The sequence below is a fragment of the Oncorhynchus clarkii genome, chromosome 2, assembly GCF_045791955.1.
Source record: "Oncorhynchus clarkii lewisi isolate Uvic-CL-2024 chromosome 2, UVic_Ocla_1.0, whole genome shotgun sequence".
Classification (NCBI taxonomy): domain Eukaryota; kingdom Metazoa; phylum Chordata; class Actinopteri; order Salmoniformes; family Salmonidae; genus Oncorhynchus; species Oncorhynchus clarkii.
Genome location: NC_092148.1, coordinates 71,022,382 through 71,041,954, shown reverse-complemented (window position 1 = coordinate 71,041,954; position 19,573 = coordinate 71,022,382). Strand labels below are relative to the sequence as shown.

General features: G+C 44.6%; 1 protein-coding gene and 1 long non-coding RNA gene across 2 annotated transcripts in view; one reads left to right on the top strand and one right to left on the bottom strand.

The window, feature by feature from the left end:
- Positions 1-13,207, top strand: part of LOC139373182 (serine/threonine-protein kinase WNK1-like) — a 64,087-nt gene extending 50,880 nt beyond the window's left edge. The window contains exons 13-27 of the mRNA XM_071113359.1: positions 70-186; positions 470-568; positions 2,887-2,966; positions 3,249-3,408; positions 5,144-5,260; positions 5,445-5,570; positions 5,678-5,729; positions 5,831-5,974; positions 6,203-7,233; positions 7,387-7,461; positions 7,665-8,302; positions 8,707-8,894; positions 9,067-9,162; positions 9,336-9,544; positions 9,728-13,207. Of these exons, the coding sequence (XP_070969460.1) occupies positions 70-186; positions 470-568; positions 2,887-2,966; positions 3,249-3,408; positions 5,144-5,260; positions 5,445-5,570; positions 5,678-5,729; positions 5,831-5,974; positions 6,203-7,233; positions 7,387-7,461; positions 7,665-8,302; positions 8,707-8,894; positions 9,067-9,162; positions 9,336-9,544; positions 9,728-10,081 (3,486 nt within the window). The 3' untranslated portion in view covers positions 10,082-13,207. The remainder of the gene's footprint in view (positions 1-69; positions 187-469; positions 569-2,886; positions 2,967-3,248; positions 3,409-5,143; positions 5,261-5,444; positions 5,571-5,677; positions 5,730-5,830; positions 5,975-6,202; positions 7,234-7,386; positions 7,462-7,664; positions 8,303-8,706; positions 8,895-9,066; positions 9,163-9,335; positions 9,545-9,727) is intronic.
- A 544-nt stretch (positions 13,208-13,751) lies between these two features.
- LOC139373190 (uncharacterized) lies at positions 13,752-15,611 on the bottom strand. The gene is made up of 2 exons (XR_011627541.1): positions 15,149-15,611; positions 13,752-14,917 (listed from the first exon to the last, which is right to left on the bottom strand). It is a non-coding gene; the product is annotated as an uncharacterized lncRNA (long non-coding RNA).
- Positions 15,612-19,573: the final 3,962 nt, after the last annotated feature.

Below are 19,573 nucleotides of genomic sequence, written 5' to 3'. Positions count from 1 at the left end.
CTTGTCTGAGATATGGCCATTTGATTTGTGCAGATCTCTTATCTCTGTCACTCCCCCTACCCCCTGTAGGTGCCCCCCTCTCAGCCCATCCCTCCTCTGCACCTCCAGCAGCCACAGCCAGAGGGCAGCGATGCACCTCAGAGCTCAGCACTACCCCCTCTCCAGCCTGGAGTCCGGCAAATACAGGTGAGACACCCACACATTGGTCAAGTGCACAACAACCCCAGCTTACCCTCATACCAACGCTAAAACACTCAGACAATCTACAAACAAGGACACAGAATCTATTCCATCTAGTAAATGTTTTATCACACATGTACGGTCTCGTCATTCTTTTCTATTCTTTCCCTCTTTTTAAAATGATTTTCTGCTTTTTGACTAATGGCTCTGTGTCGGTCTCCACTCTTTCATCCACTTTCTTTCATGAGTTTCATTTGCATGCTGCTGCTTTTTCCTGCATGGCTGTCAGTCATGGGCCAATGAACCAAGCCCTCCTATCCTGTCTCCTCCAATCAATGCAGAGCACCTCTACTTCCTCTATCAGGCCACAAACGCCTCTGTGATGCAGGTACCCACAGGACAGGGGCAACATGTGTGATTAGTGTTAGTAGTTAGGCTTGACGTGTTAGTAGTTTAAGGAGCCTACAAACAGACACGCGTCCTATGAGAAGTAAAACCTTGTACTTCCTGTTCACCCCGCTACCATCTAGAAGGTAAAGACAGTACAGGTGCATCAAAGCTGGGATTGAGAGACTGAGAAACAGCTTGTGCCTCCAGGCCATCAGACTGTTGAACAGTCACCACTAGCCGGCCTCCGCCCAGTACCCTGCCCTGAACCGTAGTCACGGTTTCTACCCGGTTACCACCCGGTACTCTACCCTGCACTTTAGAGACTGCTGCCCTATGTACATAGTCATTGAACGCTCATCACATTTAATGTTTACACTGTTTCACTAACATTTTCTTAGTTAAGATCACTTTGAGTCAAAATGCAAGCCGATATCTACCGCTCAGATTTGTTTTAAACAAGAAGATATCTACCGCTCAGATTTGTTTTAAACAAGCCGATATCTACCGCTCAGATTTGTTTTAAACAAGCCGATATCTACCGCTCAGATTTGTTTTAAACAAGCCGATATCTACCGCTCAGATTTGTTTTAAACAAGCCGATATCTACCGCTCAGATTTGTTTTAAACAAGCCGATATCTACCGCTCAGATTTGTTTTAAACAAGCCGATATCTACCGCTCAGATTTGTTTTAAACAAGCCGATATCTACCGCTCAGATTTGTTTTAAACAAGCCGATATCTACCGCTCAGATTTGTTTTAAACAAGCCGATATCTACCGCTCAGATTTGTTTTAAACAAGCCGATATCTACCGCTCAGATTTGTTTTAAACAAGCCGATATCTACCGCTCAGATTTGTTTTAAACAAGCCGATATCTACCGCTCAGATTTGTTTTAAACAAGCCGATATCTACCGCTCAGATTTGTTTTAAACAAGCCGATATCTACCGCTCAGATTTGTTTTAAACAAGCCGATATCTACCGCTCAGATTTGTTTTAAACAAGCCGATATCTACCGCTCAGATTTGTTTTAAACAAGCCGATATCTACCGCTCAGATTTGTTTTAAACAAGCCGATATCTACCGCTCAGATTTGTTTTAAATAAGCCGATATCTACCGCTCAGATTTGTTTTAAACACGACTTAAACGTAAACCTATGAGGTTTGTGCAGTAGGCTATAGGCCCAATACATTAACACTGCATATTGGCATATATGCTTGAATTGCCCTGCCAATGTTAATCTCAGAACATTTTAGAAATTATATTTTAAACCATTTGGTATATGATCACACTGGTAATATTACAGCTGAGTCAGCATATAGTTATTTTAGAATTGTTTTGATTTTACTGGACTGATGGCCTGCATGTGATGGTCAGCCTGAGGGGAGGGAGAGTGCAGCGGTGAGGCTGCCTCTCACCTCACTCACTGTTCAGCCGCTCTCTCTCCCTCAGCTGAGAAAAGGGTCTTCCAGCTGATGGCAAAACTCAAGTCGCACTGCATTATTTCTGCCTCATGCACCAATTCATGTTGTTACTGCTATGACCAGAGAAAGTTGAAATATTCCTGGATATTAATAAATAAAGGTAAAATAAAATAAAAAAATCTGAGCTATCTGGTTGGCCAGTGGGAGGCCTATAGGTGCACTTGATTTGTTCTCTGGGCCTGCCGGCTAGATGGAGTACTACCTTAAAACTTGTGAAATGGTTCAAAATGGGAACACTAGGGCTGCTGAATCAAGTGCACCTATTGCCAACAGCGCAACAAATAAAATAAAAATAGGAACACAAGTCTTTATTGTTGTTGTTTTTTTACAGAAATGTTTGGTGATCAACTAGGAATGCCTATTGCATTTGACCGGTTGGTGACCAGTGTTATATACTGCATTCTAGTCATGGCTAATCCTATATAACTACTGCTGTACATACCTTTTCTATTTATATACTGTCCAAACGGTTCATTATATGTATATACATTTATATTCCGGTCTATGAGAGTGCTCGGTGTGATATATTAAAACATCTGGATATGTATATTGTGTTTTTCTAAATGATTGATAGGTATTACTGCACTGTTTGAGCCAGAAACACAAGCATTTCACTGCACCTGCAATAACATCTGCAAATCTGTGCACGCGAACAATAAACTGAGTTGAATTTAGTGTGTTTGCTCAAAGCACTGCAAATTCCTTGGTCAGATCACATACCTTTTAGTGCTTAAGGTGAAGCCAGATCCAGCCCTTGCTTTCATGCCTGACATGACATGGTTGGAAAGCTCCTTTAAAGAACAGTGTGTGTGTGTGTGTGATGATGTTTCAGGCCTCTGTGAGTGTATCCCAGCCGGCGCCAGCCGAGCAGGCAGCAGGTCCGACAACACTTGTCCCTCAGTCTGTGGAGAGGTAAAGCATCACATCATCTCTCCACAACAGCCCAAGACCTAGCTCATACCAGAACGCCTTTTCTGCTACTCAATGTTTTATTAAAAATACATATTTATATGGAACATTGTGTATTGTGTATTGTCTATGTTCATTGTGATGTCCTCCTAGTAAATGCAAAATGTCTCTGTCTCTCCTCTCTCTCCGTCTCCCCCCACCTCTCTCTCTGTCTCCCCCCACCTCTCTCTCTGTCTCCCCCCACCTCTCTCTCTGTCTCCCCCCACCTCTCTCTCTCTCTCCCAGTTGCCTGTCAGACGCAGCGTCAGGTCTGAGTGACGGCTATGAAGGGGCGTCGGGTGGTAGACACGAGGGGCGCTCCATGATCAAGCGGCACCAGCGGCGTTCCGTACGCAGCCGCTCTCGGCATGATAAGACCGCCAAGGCCAAGCTCAACGTCCTCAATGTAAGAGCCACTTTCACCTCAACTCACTGTCTGTATTCTCTCATATGGCAACTCTATCTCCTCGGCCCCCCTTTGTTGGCCAAATTTCCATTAACTTTCTCAACATACCCAGGTTTTCCCAAAATACTGTTTGGAGGATTCCAACATTTCTGCTTATTCCCTACTGACAACTGGGAATCTTCCAACCGGGATTCCAGGAAAGCCTGTGAATTCTGGGAAAATTGCAGGATTTCTACAACCCTATGTTGACCTTTCATCCTCTCTCTGTCTATACAGATGTTCAGTTGTACACTGAACAAAAATATAATATTAATACAAGATCCCTGAAATAAGCACAAAAGCTTGTTTCTCTCAAATGTTGTGTACAAATTTGTTTACATCCCTGTTAGTGAGCATTTCTCCTTTGTCAAGATAATCCATCCACCTGACAGGTGTGGCATATCAAGAAGCTGATTAAACAGCATGATCATTACACAGGTGCACATTGTGCTGGAGACAATGAAAGGCCACTCTAAAATGTGCAGTTTTGTCACACAACACAATGCCACAGATGTCTCAAGTACACCCAATCGGCCTCACAACCGCACACTATGTGCATGGCGTCGTGTGGGCGAGCGGTGTGCTGATGTCAACGCTGTGAACAGTGTGCCCTGTGGTGGTGGGGTTATGGTATGGACAGGCACAAGCTACGGACAACGAGTACAGTTGCATTTTAGCGATGGCAATTTGAATGCACAAAGATACCGTGACGAGATCCCGAGACCCATTGTCATGCCACTCATCTGCTGCCATCACCTCATGTTTCAGCATGATAATGCACGGCCCAGTTCCCGCTAATATCCAGCAACTTCGCACAGCCATTGAAGAGGAGTGGGACAGCATTCCACAGGCCACAATCAACAGCCTGCTCAACTCTAAGCGAAGGAGATGTTGTGCTGCATGAGGCAAATGGTGGTCACATCAGATACTGACTGGTTTTCTGATTCACTCCCCTACTTAAAAAAGTTTACTAAAGGATGCATATCTGTATTCCCTGTCATGTGAAAGCCATAGGTTAGGGCCTAATGCATTTATTTAAATTGACTGATTTCCTTATGAACTAACTCCGTAAAATATTTGAAATTGTTACATGTACATTTCAGTTGTGTCAGTCATCTGACACACCAAATAAAATGTTATTTTTCACATGCCCCCGAATACAACTGGTGTAGACATTACCATGAAATGCTTACTTATAAGCCCTTAACCAAACATGCCATTAAAAAAATACAAATAAATTAAAGTAGCAAAATAACGAAGCTATATACAGGGTGTACCTAGTCAATGTGCGGGGGTACAGGTTAGTCGAGGTAATTGAGGTAATATGTACGTAGGTAGGGGTAAAGTGACTATGAATAGATAATAAACATTGAGTAGCAGCAGTGTAAAAAGCTGTTACGAAGCCTTTTTGGACCTAGACTTGGCGCTCTGGTACCTCTTGCCGTGCAGTAGCAGAGAGATGACTTGGGTGGCTGGAAGCTGGTCCCATGTAACTCGGTTTGTAGAGCATGGTGCTTGCAGCGCCAGGGTTGTGGGTTCCATTAAAATATATGCACTCACTACTTACTGTAAGTCACTCTGGATAAGAGCGTCTGCTAAATGACTCATGTAAAATGTGGCTGGAGTCTAGTATAGAGGCCTAGTATAGAGGTCCTGGATGGCAGGAAGAATGAACTAATCTTTGTGTCGGTTTCAGATCTCCAACATGGGAGACCGGGTGGCAGAGTGCCAGCTGGAGACTCACAACAGGAAGATGGTGACCTTTAAGTTTGACCTGGACGGAGATAACCCAGAGGAGATTGCACAGATCATGGTAATAATAGTAAACACATAAGCACCGATCTGGATTGTATTGAATCTCCATCAAATATTCCCTAAGGCTCTGTAGTCAAAAGTAAAGGAATTTGATATTTTATTTTGGTAGCTCCACCGATCTATATGGATTGAAATGGGCACGATTTGTGGATATTGTAGTTCAATATCTGTCCTTTTCTAAGGTGCTGAGTGAATTTATCCTGGAGAGCGAACGTGAGTCGTTCATCGAGCAGGTTCGTGAAGTCATCGAAATGGCGGACGATAGAGAGGGCATGAAGGAAGGCTACGCTCAACCACCCTTTACACAGGTAACATACTCGAACAACACACAGCAACACGTCATCCTTCACGTACCCACCCACTAACTCCTGGGCAGCCTTTAGTTGACAATCGTGTTGTCCTTCTCTCTCCACAGATTGTGGTGGATGACCCCTCACAACAGCCTGACATGCCCACTCATCTGCCTGGTAAACTTGCACCTACGCATTACTATCTCTACTGAAAGATGATTGTCTGAGCTCCACCTCCTCACCCCTTGACCCCTCACCTCTAACCCATTGCCCCTCAGGTGTTCCTCCCAGCGTTGCAGCTCAGGTAGTCCACTCTGCAGGCCGAAGGTTCATTGTCAGCCCTGTCCCAGAGTCCCGTCTGAGGGAGCAATTCTTCGGCCCTCCATCTGCTAACACCTCGTTTGGGGATGAGCCCCCTCAAGGTAAGAGGGACTGGAATCTGTGGGCCATAGAGTGCAACTAGAACTCTCATAGGATGTTAGAACGCTGTGTTCCAAACATGTGCCCCTCTTCCATCTCTGGAATATTTGAGAACTCTAAAACATGTTCCTTGATGTATATACCAGTATGTTTGAAGTCATGATGATAACCTGTACACTTACAACAAGTAATTTATGTAAGTGACTCTGTGTTCCCCCCTTCAACCCCAGTGAGTCTGGGCCTGTCCCTGTCTGCCCCCTCAGGCCACCTCCAGCAGGCCTTAACTGAGATGAGGCAGCCGCATGGGGAGAGACGAGCCACCTTGGGCCACCCAGCCGAGCCAGACACCAGCATAGTCCCCTCCTCCCTGCGCCCAGCCTCCCCTCTCTCCCACCCTCACCAAACCTTGGCTCCCCCAGAGGCTACAGTCCCCACCAACACTAGCTTCTCCACCCTGCCTCCTGTCTCAGTCATCCCCTCTGGGTCCTCCACTCTTCCCCCCTCCACATGTCAAGTTGCAACCGGGAGGGTGTCTCCAACCCCAGTTCCAGCCCCTGCATCTGCTACCACTGATCCCACCCCACACCCCCAGCCTGACTACCAAGCTGCCCCCTCTCAGCCTACCCCTGCCCAAATCACATCCCCTCCTCCAGCTGCTCCCCAGGCCACCCTGGCCCCTGTCCCCCCAGCTGCAACCCCCCAGCTGGGAAGCAGCTCTGCCCCTTTCCCCCCTGTCTCTGGAGCTCCACCCAGTAACTCTGGGACTGTGACCAGCTCAGAGCAGCAACCTGCAGCTGACCTTGTTCCTATTCCATCCTCTCAGCCTATCCCTGAGTCCATACCTGTCACTCAGCCCACCTCCTCCCAGCCTATCCCTGCCTCTGTCCCTGTGGCACAGTCTGCAATGGCACCCACCCAACTTCCACCCTCTACCCTGCCCTCCCAACCGTCCCAGCCAGGGGACCCAGATGGGGTAGAGTCCCAGTCCAAGGTCCCTGGTATAGATGACATACATGCCCTGGATAAGAAGCTGCGCTCCCTCTTTAAGGACACATCCTCTGCGGACACTGAGACCACCTCCCCCTCCACAGGGACCATCTCCCCTCCCCCCGGGGCGGCCCCGGTGCCCCCCTCCAACCTGTCTCTCACCGCCGGGGGACAGGGAGCCCAGGGCCCCACCGCGACCCCAGGACAGGGCCTCACACCAGGGGGACATGCACAGACACCTCCAGCCAAGCCTGGTCAAGCCACCAGTACACAGGTACAATGGAGGGAACTGTCTTTGTCTAGTGACTGAGAAGATACAGTATTTGTACTAAATGCTTTTCCCCCTCTACTCTTTCTTCAGTTGTAACTTGGGTATGATTTTCTCCCACCTCGATGATAATGAAATCTTCCTGTGTGTCTGTGTCAGGTGTATCCTGTTGGCTCCGAGCAGGCAGGCACCCCTACCTCCGAGCAACTGCCTCCATTCCCAGGACCAAACCAGGTTAGTTCTTTTCACAACTTGTTCCTTTGAGAAGTTGTAAATTGTGTGAAGTTGTGAGTTTTGTAGATGTGTGGAATAGGTGATTATTTACTGTTGTTGTTAGGTATCAGTTGTGGTAGTAGTGGTGAGTTATTTTGAGTGGTACTTTCTGAGTGAGTTGAGTTGGTTTGTTTGTTACTGACATGTCTTGTTTGTGTGTCTAGTCCCAGCAGCCTGTGGGTAGTCTGGACGGCCAGCTAAGGAGAGCTCTGAGCCCAGAGACCATCCCAGGGAGCAGTGAGGCAGCCTTGCCCTCCACAAGGGTTGTTGAACTGGGACGCTTCCAAGTCTCCGTTGCAGCAGACGCTAGCACCGGCAGCACTCCTGACCCCTCCAACATCGCCTCCTCTTCCTCTCTCACCCCATCCTCCTCATCCTCATCTTCCTCTTCCTCATCTTCCTCCCTCTCCAGCCCGGAAAACACCCTCCACCGCTCCTCCTCCCTCCTTTCCAAAGGGGTCCGGAGAGGAGACTCCGTAGATGCGCTCTCTTCTGTCCCAACACAGCCCACCACCATCGGACGCTTCCAGGTGTCTACTAGTGCCAGCACTGGCCCCAGCCCTAATTCTGTCTCGAAGGTGGGCCGTTTCTCAGTGATGCCAGCCGCAGTCAATCCCACGGCACCTCCGGGGTCTAGCCCCTCCCATCAGAACGGCCCTTCCGCTTCGACCTCTGACCTCCGTAGCTCCGCCCCTGGCGTGAACAGTGGTTCATTTAACCATTACATGACCAGCGACAACGAGGACGACTCGGGGCCTGAGGACGAGGCCTTCCAGAGCGAAGTCAGCTGCCTCCGAGAGAAGTATTTTACCTTCACTCCTCCAATATTTAACCTGTTTGCTGTTTTGGGCTATATTTCTCTTACTTGTTTATCTGATGGTCATGGAGTTTTGGATGACAATAATTGGCCAGCCAAATGACCGAGGCCTCTGTAATAACCATTAGAATAGCAAATAAATATGCAGTTGTTTGTTGCTCCTTGCTGAAACAAGCAAGTTGTTGGAGCAAAGTTGAATCACATTGTTAAGAGTCCACTGACTCAACTGCATGAATGCCCGTCTTAAGTCAGCTGTTCCTTGCAACAACAACAAAAAATAAACGGTTATGAGTCATTTTATTTTTATGACGCTCTTCATCCATAACCTTCAGTTACACAGTAATTGTGCCAGCACTAGTTACAACCCTGCCCTCTCCTCCCCTCCACAGACATATGATAGAGATCCAGACCCTCCACTCACGGCAGAAGGAGGAAATAGATGCTCTGTTCACCAGGCTGGGTAAACCTCCTCCTTCAGCTGTCCTCTCCCCCGCTATGGCTGGGGGCAGACGTAGACCCAAGACCAAGGCCAGCAAATCAGTCCGCAGCAGCGCCCAGGCCAGCCCCCAGCACTCGGGTAACCAGAGTTATGATTGGTCTGTCTGTGCACTGCTGAATGGAAATTTACATGACTGCAAGCAACAACTAATTTGTTGATATTAAAGGGTAGAGGCTGCTAGATTAGGATGTGTAAATGTAATGTGATCCGTTTCTCTCCTCTCAACTCTCTGGTTGGTGTCTGTGTTTAGGAGCCCCAGTCACAGGCCAGATCCCCCCAGCGTCCCCACCTAAGCAGACGTCTCCCCCCACTGCAGCGCTCTCAGACAGCCAGACTTCCACCATGGGTAAGCACACAGAGCTGTTTTCCTTTTGTCTATGCTCCATCACTACATGTTTTAAAAATGAAAACCTAAGCAATATTCCTCAAACCAAGAGATAACTCTCCAGAAGAGAAGCCAAACTTGATTGAGAAATTAGTTGGCTTCCCAGGTTGAACTCGTCCCTGTGTTCCTTCCAGGAGTGGGTGGGACCAGTTCAGACAGTGGAGTGAACACCAGCCAGTCTCAGCCATCAGGTCCTAACATAGCGCCGGCCATAACACAGAACCGAAAGGGCACGTTCACAGACGACCTGCACCAGCTTGTTGACAACTGGGCCCGAGACGCCATCAGCCTCTCCCAGGGCAAGAAAGGACCCAAGGGAACAGCCCAGGGACCCGGACATGACGTAAGACCACACTTCTCATTCTAAAGAAAAGTGTATCTCAATAAATCGTTTTTTGGCTCTATTTTACATAATTTTTGCCCTTTTTCCTCAATTGTAGTTTTGAACGTGTTATGTGCTAATGTAACTAAACTGAGCTGCAACTTCCCCTTGTCTTTCCCTCTTATGGCCCCTCCCTAACTGCAGATCCCTCTACATATCCCTCCACAAGCAAACATGAGCCGAAAGTTTTCTGCCCCAGGCCACCTGTGCCCTACCCTCCCGTCTACCACCCTGGCAGGTGCCCACCTCCCCATTACCACTAACCCCTCCAACCCACTCTGCCAGCGTCAGGGCTCTCTAGGCCCCCCTCCCCAGGGATTTGGCTATGGCACAGCCCCCTACAGCGCCCCCCAGTGGGCAGGACCCTGTCAGGTGGGTCTCCTGGCCCAGTACCAGGCCCCTTCCGTGGCCTCAGCCCCCCTTCAGCAGGCCTTCCACATGGGAGCCACCCAGAAACCTGTTAGCAACCCTGGAGGTCCCAACCTGAGGCCCACATAGCCCAGTCTGCAGCCCTGGACCTGGGTTAGTAAGGCTGGGCTGATAGGAACTGAGGGCAGGGAGGAAGAGAGCCATAGGAGGACAAATACTATCTGACGTTCTATTTCACTAATTGGTAAGGTGAAATAAAGAGGATGAAGTGAAAATGGAGGAGAGGAGGCTGTGGTTCAGTCCTGTCAGACAGAGAGTGATGTCTGTCAGTTGGAGGGAGAGTGCAATACATACCCACAGCACACAATCACACCTTCACCCTTACCAGGGCCCAGTCTTTTCTGCCAATGGCTGTGGAAGCAGGCTGTGATTGACATTTGGGTTTGTCCAATGAAAGCTATGGACCCAAGGGCACAACTGGCAATGGCCAAAGACATCTGTTGAAAGCACCATTGTGATCTCATCATTCCCTTAAACAGGAGGGTAGGGTGGGGGAAGTCTTAATCACTTCTTGACTGTAACTGGCCTTAAGCTTACCTAGGACAGAGTTAGCAGATGGAGAGAACCCCCACAAACACATACACATGCGCCTCCTAGCACTACTGTCATTGGCTGAGATTGAGGCGTTGAATGGTATGAGAAACTGATTAATTGTGGGTAACAAGTTTGTATAATGAAAGGAGAGTGAGATATGTAGAGAAGCAAGGAGGTGGAATGAGAGAAAGATAGTGAATGGAAGTTGGTTAGGTAGGGTTATAGTGGATAGTGTTTGGCTAGTGTTACTCATTTGATCACCATACAGTAAGATGCAGTAATAGCAATGTGAGGAAAGGAGTGAGCCCCCTGTGTAAGAGTGGCCTTAAACCCCCAAACACATACACATTGTCTTTGTATATAGAGATATTTCTTGTCCTAAGTTATGGTTATATTTGATTATCTGTCCCTCTGAGCTGGTCTGATGTGATGTTCTGCCTGACTGGGTGTGTTAGTTTCTTATGAGACCATCACCTAATGTTAGTGTGAGCTAAGTAACAGACCTGTGTGTAGATAGTTTATTAATACCTACTTCACCTGTCTTGTCCAGGCTTTGGATTTACCCTGAAGTGACTGTATCCATGAGTGTTTTAGGTTTACGCCTTAGCGACTGGTTAGGCTCAGTGGTTTGAGTTGTTGGCTTCAGCTACTGTGATCATTTGGTTTTCGACCTTAGCTACTGTGTCAGTCAGTTGTCTCACACCTCACCACCTGGTGTACTGTAGTCAGACTCTGCTAAGCAAGGCTATGGTCCTTGGTACAGTTCTGTTAGAAAGGCATTACATTCTTGAGGCATAGGGTTATCTTGCGAGTGAACGGTGCATGGTGTTCACACACAGACCTCTAAGCAATGTCAACAAAAATGTCTTTAACCTTATTTCCAGTTGTCATCTTTCAGAATCATGACAAATTGTCTGGGGTTTCTGTGGCTTGTTTTATGTGTATATTTTAAATAAAAATACAAAATGTTCTTTATCGACCTGTTCAGCGATCAGATTTTGATGTTTCACAGTAATTATTAAAGGTTGTTAAACAACATGTAGTTAAAGGAATATAAAAGTGCAATGCAGGGTTATTATTAGTATTATAATCTGTCACACAGGGGAGTAGTTATGTGCTTCTTCTGCTCTTATCATACACCACCTTGGTATTTTATTTTGTTTTATATATATGTGTATGTATATACATACATATATATAGACATATATATACACGTGTGTGTGTGTATACATATAGACATATATACACGTGTGTGTGTATATATCTATGTATATGTGTGTGTGTGTGTGTGTATGTATGTGTGTGTGTGTGTGTGTGTGTGTGTGTGTATATATACACACACACACACACACACACACACACACACACACACACACACACACATGGGTTTGTACACACACAGTACATGTTTCGTATTAAATTATGCTTTCACATAATGCTCATCATAGAGTACTCTATGTCTTGCTGTAACCCACCCCCACACAGTAACAGTAAAAACTTGCAGAACTCTTTTTAGTGCCTTGCATTCTCACTACTGAGAGAAATTCCACCGTAATCACCTAGCCCTGTGGTTCTGATGGCTTAAAGTCCAGTGACTGAAAGACCTGTTTTTATTACCAACCAATGACATCCATCAGAAACGTCCTCAGACATCGGTAAATGTCTAATGTGGAGGTTAAGAGGAAGTTTTACATATCTTAACAAGTCAGTGTCAGAAGAGGCAGGTGACAGTCGTATACCAACACAAGACTGTCTAATTGAATGCAGAGCACACAGGGTTGTATGAAGACAAGTTATTTTCTGTCGTCACCAATGGCATTTGTTTGTGTGTAAGCTGCGTATCTTGTATTGGTTGTCCAAGGTAGATTTGGGTAAGATTAGTCTGTTAGTAGGTTTTCTGAATGAATGTAATCAGTACAGTATTGCATAGCATCACTTATTTTAAGAAAAGGAGAACTAAACCGTTGTCTTGTTTTTTTCCCTCATTGGTACCATTCTCTTGCTTCTTTGTCACCTCGCATGAATGGTACCATTCCCCTCACTACAGTGCCCTTCTCACCTACCCAGTCCTGGATTGAATAACTACTTTCACTTCTCTAGAGAATATTAAGTTACTGCATTGCAGAATATGCTATGTTTGAAGTTCTATAGGAACCGAGGGGGAATGGAGTTGTTTGCATGCTGAGGATGGTTGTTACTGACTTTAGAAAAACAGTGTTTTTGATATTTGGAAAACTGAGATCCTGCTTTTTTTTGTTGTTAATCTTTGCCTTGCTGTAAGTGAGTCCACACAAAGTGCCGATCTTTAATTGCCATTCACCGCTGTCACAGGCACATATTTTAGTTGTCAATGTATCCATATGTGTTTCCTGAATTCTGCATGCTAACTGGTTTTAGACCTTGGGCTTACTTACAACACAACTCACTGTACAGCACATGCTCACACATAAGCTACTAGTCATCCTATTAACAGTAAATATGTTATTTATCCTCAAGTGGTTAAAAGATTATCCTGACAAAATGACACATCACTAAGTTATTTAATGTTGTACCCTTGGATTCCTGTCCTCTCTGGCTCTTGTGACCAGTCTACTCTATGGTTTTGTGTATGTTTTTTCACATTGTACAAAATGTAAAAAAGATAAATAAAAATAGAACTGATCATTATGAGTGTGTCGTCTTATACATGCACCAAGTAGACCTAGTGTATGCTTTTTTTATGCTTATTTCTGCCAGTGAAGGCTCCTCAGAGGAGGAAGGGGAAGATCATCCTCAGTGATTTTATTTTTTATGTTTAAAAAGTTATCCTTGGATAAGACTATACTAAATATAATCACGTCCCCAAATATTTGATTAAAACACAATTTTGCAATGGTCTACAGTAGCCTCAACAGCACTTTGTAGGGTAGCACCATGATGTAGCTGGAGAACAGCTAGCTCCTTTTGGGTACATTGACTTCAATACAAAACCTAGGAGGCTCATGGTTCTCACCCACTTCCATAGACTTATGCAGTAATTATGACAACTTACAGAGAATGTCCTCCAACCTATCAGAGCTCTTGCAGCATTAACTGACATGTCCACCTAATCAAAGGATCAGAGAATGAATGCTGCTACAGCTAGCTAGCACTGCATAAAATGTGGGAAGTAGTTGACAGAGACAATAGTTGAACAGTTTTGAACAAAATATCTTCCAAAAGAGGAGAAATTTAGATGTTTTTTATTTCAGTTTCTTTTAGCTAGAAAATGCAGCTAGCTAGTTTAGCCTACACAAACACCCTGCTCAAACAGACGGATACTAATTTAGCTAGCTTAGGTAAGCTTTTGGTTTTACTAATTTATTGCCACCGAGGCCCACTAATGTAAACGCTAAACTGCTTATTGACTGTACTCTAACGTTACATGATTGTAGCGAGGTTTATTCATGCGTTCTATTAGCCATGTTGACTATGACGTTACTTTAGCTAATATGGTGACAACGATGTGGGCTGTGTGTAGCAGTTATATGGTTTGGCATGTAAATATATTTTTTCACATACAGCCGATGTGTTATGCATTGATGTACACAAGCGAAGGGACAGCGCATAAACGCAATGTGGCTGCTATGAAAGTGGACTGTGTTTACACATAGCGGTATATTCATTCTGCTGAAAAACTTTTCTTAAACGGGAACAAAAATGGGATAAACATACCTGCATTTGTCCAATAGAAACTAATTTGCAACTGTTGGACTAATGATTACACTATATCAGCTAGACGCAGGCAAGAGTGTGCAAGGTTATATTGAATGTGTCTGTCCATGTGTCAGCTCAAAAATGTATCTCGACCTGTGTGCACCTACGTTGTTCATTCATAGGCTAGGTTGTAGCAACCTCATGGGTATTGGGAAAATTTGAGTATCATGTAGTAGCCTAACCCTATTGCTGTTACATTGAACTGGTTGAATGGAATATGAATGAGTCATCCAATATGCTGTAATAGAAATACAGCCATGCTCATTAAAAAAATATATAATCTTCCCTCATCTTAAACAGCACAGACCGTCACTTATTTCTGCCAATGAGGTTGGTGTGTGGCCAGGGTACTGGACCTGTATGTAACATTGAGAAGGAATATAATGCTCTTAGAATTCAGATATGTGATAAAAACATGTAAAATCAGAACAGACGGTTACTAGTAGATGCACATGCAAATATTTATTTGCACTTAGCAGCAACAAGAGATTCCTATATACTCAACATATGAATTAAAATACCAAAATTAAAATGATTTGTTGTTCAAATGGATTTTAGGTGACAGTGAAACAGCTCTTTCTCATGTGTAGACCTTGTGTTTCTTCATGAACTGTCTGTATGGACTGAAGGGCTCACCTGTGACAGGAGAATGGAATTAATAACAATCTAGAAAATAGTGTACCATTAACAATTTTCCTCAAATTCATTAAATGGAAGCTCCTTTACATTGCTAGAATACCTGATTCAGGTAATCAAGGTGTTAATGAATCAGATCTGTTAGCGCTGGTCAGGAACAGAAGCCTGCACACCCAGTAGTTTTCCAGGAGCAGGGTTAACACTTTCATTCATTACCCAGTCCAGTCTCACCTGCCCTGTCTGATGTCCTGGTGCTGGTTGTGATTTGGGGGGCTGAACTGGGCTTGGTGCCACCCAAGCTCTCGGCTGTGTGGTGGGGGTTCGTGGGTCGTGCTCCCCTTATGGTCATTCCATACCCTAAATTCTATTATCTCATTCCCTTCTCTTTTTTGACCTGCAATGTTGTAGCATGGATCATTAGAATTGCACTGTACTCGTACCTTGCGATTACATCTGTGACAAATAAACTAGTTTAGCTAGCTAACAGTAACTATAGTGTACTGGCTAGCAGAAGTTTTGGCATTAATTTGCCGATGGAAAACGAGCTGGCTATGAGGTGAAGCTTTACTACTCGACACAAACGTTGAAAAGTTCATAAATGTTCCGTAAATTACCTTTGACTTTAGCTAACGAGTGAATTCTAGCTACAAATATTATTTGCATTTCCTGTTTACCCCTGGTTCGTAGTTTGAGTGACGTATCTCCTCGAAATTTACCCTGGTCACGCCCTTCGCTTTGTTCATTGGTCGTAAGCGTGTTCAGTGGGTTTGTATTTTCAAGAATATTAGATTTGCGCATTTATTGCGCAGTGATGAACTAAATGAATCAGCATCATAAATCCAGATGTAATTTCGTCAATCACATACCATAGCCGTATATGTGAAAAACAAATAATATCCTCGAAAAAATATTTGCAATCACCGTTTCTCTACCTCAATTGTGCCAGGACGTGCCCTGATTGACTGCACTGACGCTCGCCACGATCATGTCATGATGTTCGTGTCATGATGATGTGACAGATGGCAGAGAGCATAGACCCCACCCCCACTGTGTTGAAACTGGGTGATATTGGGGTCAATGCTGGATATAGAGCAACATGTTTCTAAACTCCATTAGACAAGCGTTTATGGGGAGATAGTGGTAATATTCAAAAGGTTAATTTCCTCATCACATCTAGGCTACATCTGTCCAAAAGATGATGTAGTCCAGTGCCCCACAAAAGCTATTTCATGAAGAAAATTGTGTAGTGCCTCTTTATTTCAAAAATATAATCTTGCAGTGCCTCTTTGGCCTGAGCTGTGTGTCTGTGTGTGTGTGCGCGTGCGTGCGGGCGCATGTGCGTGAAAGAGAGAGAGAGATAGATAGATAGATAGAGAATGTGAGTGCATGTGATGATAATGTTCAAGTTTAACAGTTCAAACACCCGGCCCCTGCTGCCCTCTCTAATGCCACTACTGTAAAACCAAAGAACTCACTGGATCTGACTGTTCAGTTCTGTTCTACACTGTTATAATCATTTTGTTCACAAACATTGTTATGGAGCTAGACCAACACCTGAACATCCTAAACACATCATGACCCTGCAGAAAAAAATCATATTTTACTTAAATTTACAAAGTACCCTCACTGTAGAAATAAAGTAGTAGCCTAGGCTAGTACTATAATTTATGCTAGGCTAATTATCCTAATAGTAATAGTAGGCCTATAAAACAGCCATTCCATGGTCCTATAGTGTGCACAAATAAGTTTATTTTAGTCCCGGTTTGCCACCTTCTCTTTGGTTCATTTACTTACTTTAATCTTTTAAATAATCACTCCCTCAACACTATTGCCTGTAACTGTGTAAATTACACATTCCAACTAGACACAATTATGTTAGTAGTCTAATTCCAAACTAGTCAGCTCTCTGAACATTGAAGTGCATTTGGAAAGTATTCAGAACCCTTGACTTTTTCCACATTTCTTACGTTACGCCATATTCTAAAATGGATTAAATCATTTTTCCCCTCATCAATTTACACACAATACCCCATAATGACAAAGCAAAAACATTTTTGCAAATGTATATAAACATTTTTTTAAATATCACATTTACATAAGTATTCAGACCCTTTACTCAGTACTTTGTTGAAGCACCTTTGTCAGTGATTACAACCTTGAGTCTTCTTGGGTACAAGCTTGGCACACCTGCATTTGGGGAGTTTCTCCCATTCTTCTCTGCAGATCCTCTCAAAATCTGTCAGGTTGGATGGGGAGAGTCGCTGCACAGCTATCTTAAGGTCTCTTCAGAGTTGTTCGATCGGGTTCAAGTCCAAGCTCTGGCTGGGCCACTCAAGGACATTCAGAGACTTGTCCCGAAGCCTCTCCTGAATTGTCTTGGCTGTATGCTTAGGGTCGTTGTTCTGTTGGAAGGTGAACCTTCGCCCCAGTCTAAGGTCCTGAGCGCTCTGGAGCAGGTTTTCATCAAGTATCTCTCTGTACTTTGCTCAGTTCATCTTTCCCTTGATTCTAACTAGTCTCCCAGTCCCTGCCACTGAAAAACATCCCCACAGTATGCTGCTGCCACCACCATGCTTCACCGTAGGGATGGTGCCAGGTTTCCACCAGATGTGAAGCTTGGCATTCAGACCAAAGAGTTCGATCTTGGTTTCAACAGACCAGAGAATCTTGTTTCTCCTGGTCTGAGAGTTTTTAGGGGCCTTTTGGCAAACTTCAATTGGGCTGTCATATGCCTTTTACTGAGGAATGGCTTCCATCTGGCCACTCCACCGTAAAGGCCTGATTGGTTGAGTGCTGCAGAGATGGGTGTCATTCTGGAAGATTCTCCAATCTCCACAGAAGAACTCTGAAGCTCTGTCAGAGTGACCATCGGGTTCTTGGTCACCTCCCTGACCAAGGCTCTTCTCCCTCGATTGCTCAGTTTGGCCGGGTGGCTAGCTCTAGGAAGAGTCTTGGTGGTTCCAAACTTCTTCCATTTAAGAATGATGGACGCCACTGTGTTTTTTGGAACCTTCAATGCTGAAGAAATGTTTTGGAACCCTTCCCCAGATCTGTGCCTCGACACAAACCTGTCTCGTAGCTCTACGGACAATTCCTTCGACCTCAGGGCTTGGTTTTTGCAATGACATGCACTGTCAACTGTGAGACATTGTATAGACAGATGTGTGCCTTTCCAAATCATGTCCAATCAATTGAAATGACCACAGGTGGAATCCAATCAAGTTGTTAAAACATCTCAAGGATGATCATTGGAAACAGGATTCATCTGAGCTCAATTTCGAGTCTCATAGCAAAGGGTCTGAATACTTATGTAAATAAGGTATTTATGTTTTTTGACTTTTTATAAATTTGCTAAAATTTCTAAAACCTTTTGTCGCTTTGTCATATTGGGCTATTTTGTGTAGATTGCTGAGGAAACGTTTTTTATTTAATCCATTTTAAAACAAGGCTGTATCGGTACAAAATGTGGAAAAAGTCAAATCAAATCAAATCAAATCAAATCAAATTTTATTTGTCACATACACATGGTTAGCAGATGTTAATGCGAGTGTAGCGAAATGCTTGTGCTTCTAGTTCCGACAATGCAGTAATAACCAACAAGTAATCTAACTAACAATTCCAAAACTACTGTCTTGTACACAGTGTGAGGGGATAAAGAATATGTACATAAGGATATATGAATGAGTGATGGTACAGAGCAGCATAGGCAGATACAGTAGATTGTATCGAGTACAGTATATACATATGAGATGAGTATGTAAACAAAGTGGCATAGTTAAAGTGGCTAGTGATACATGTATTACATAAGGATACAGTCGATGATATAGAGTACAGTATATACGTATGCCTATGAGATGAATAATGTAGGGTAAGTAACATTATATAAGGTAGCATTGTTTAAAGTGGCTAGTGATATATTTACATCATTTCCCATCAATCCCATTATTAAAGTGGCTGGAGTTGAGTCAGTGTCAGTGTGTTGGCAGCAGCCACTCAATGTTAGTGGTGGCTGTTTAACAGTCTGATAGCCTTGAGATAGAAGCTGTTTTTCAGTCTCTCGGTCCCAGCTTTGATGCACCTGTACTGACCTCGCCTTCTGGATGATAGCGGGGTGAACAGGCAGTGGCTCGGGTGGTTGATGTCCTTGATGATCTTTATGGCCTTCCTGTGACATCGGGTGGTGTAGGTGTCCTGGAGGGCAGGTAGTTTGCCCCCGGTGATGCGTTGTGCAGACCTCACTACCCTCTGGAGAGCCTTACGGTTGAGGGCGGAGCAGTTGCCGTACCAGGCGGTGATACAGCCCGCCAGGATGCTCTCGATTGTGCATCTGTAGAAGTTTGTGAGTGCTTTTGGTGACAAGCCGAATTTCTTCAGCCTCCTGAGGTTGAAGAGGCGCTGCTGCGCCTTCTTCACAATGCTGTCTGTGTGAGTGGACCAATTCAGTTTGTCTGTGATGTGTATGCCGAGGAACTTAAAACTTGCTACCCTCTCCACTACTGTTCCATCAATGTGGATAGGGGGGTGTTCCCTCTGCTGTTTCCTGAAGTCCACAATCATCTCCTTAGTTTTGTTGACGTTGAGTGTGAGGTTATTTTCCTCAAATCAAATGTTATTGGTCACATACACGTGATTAGCAGATGTTATTGCGGGTGTAGC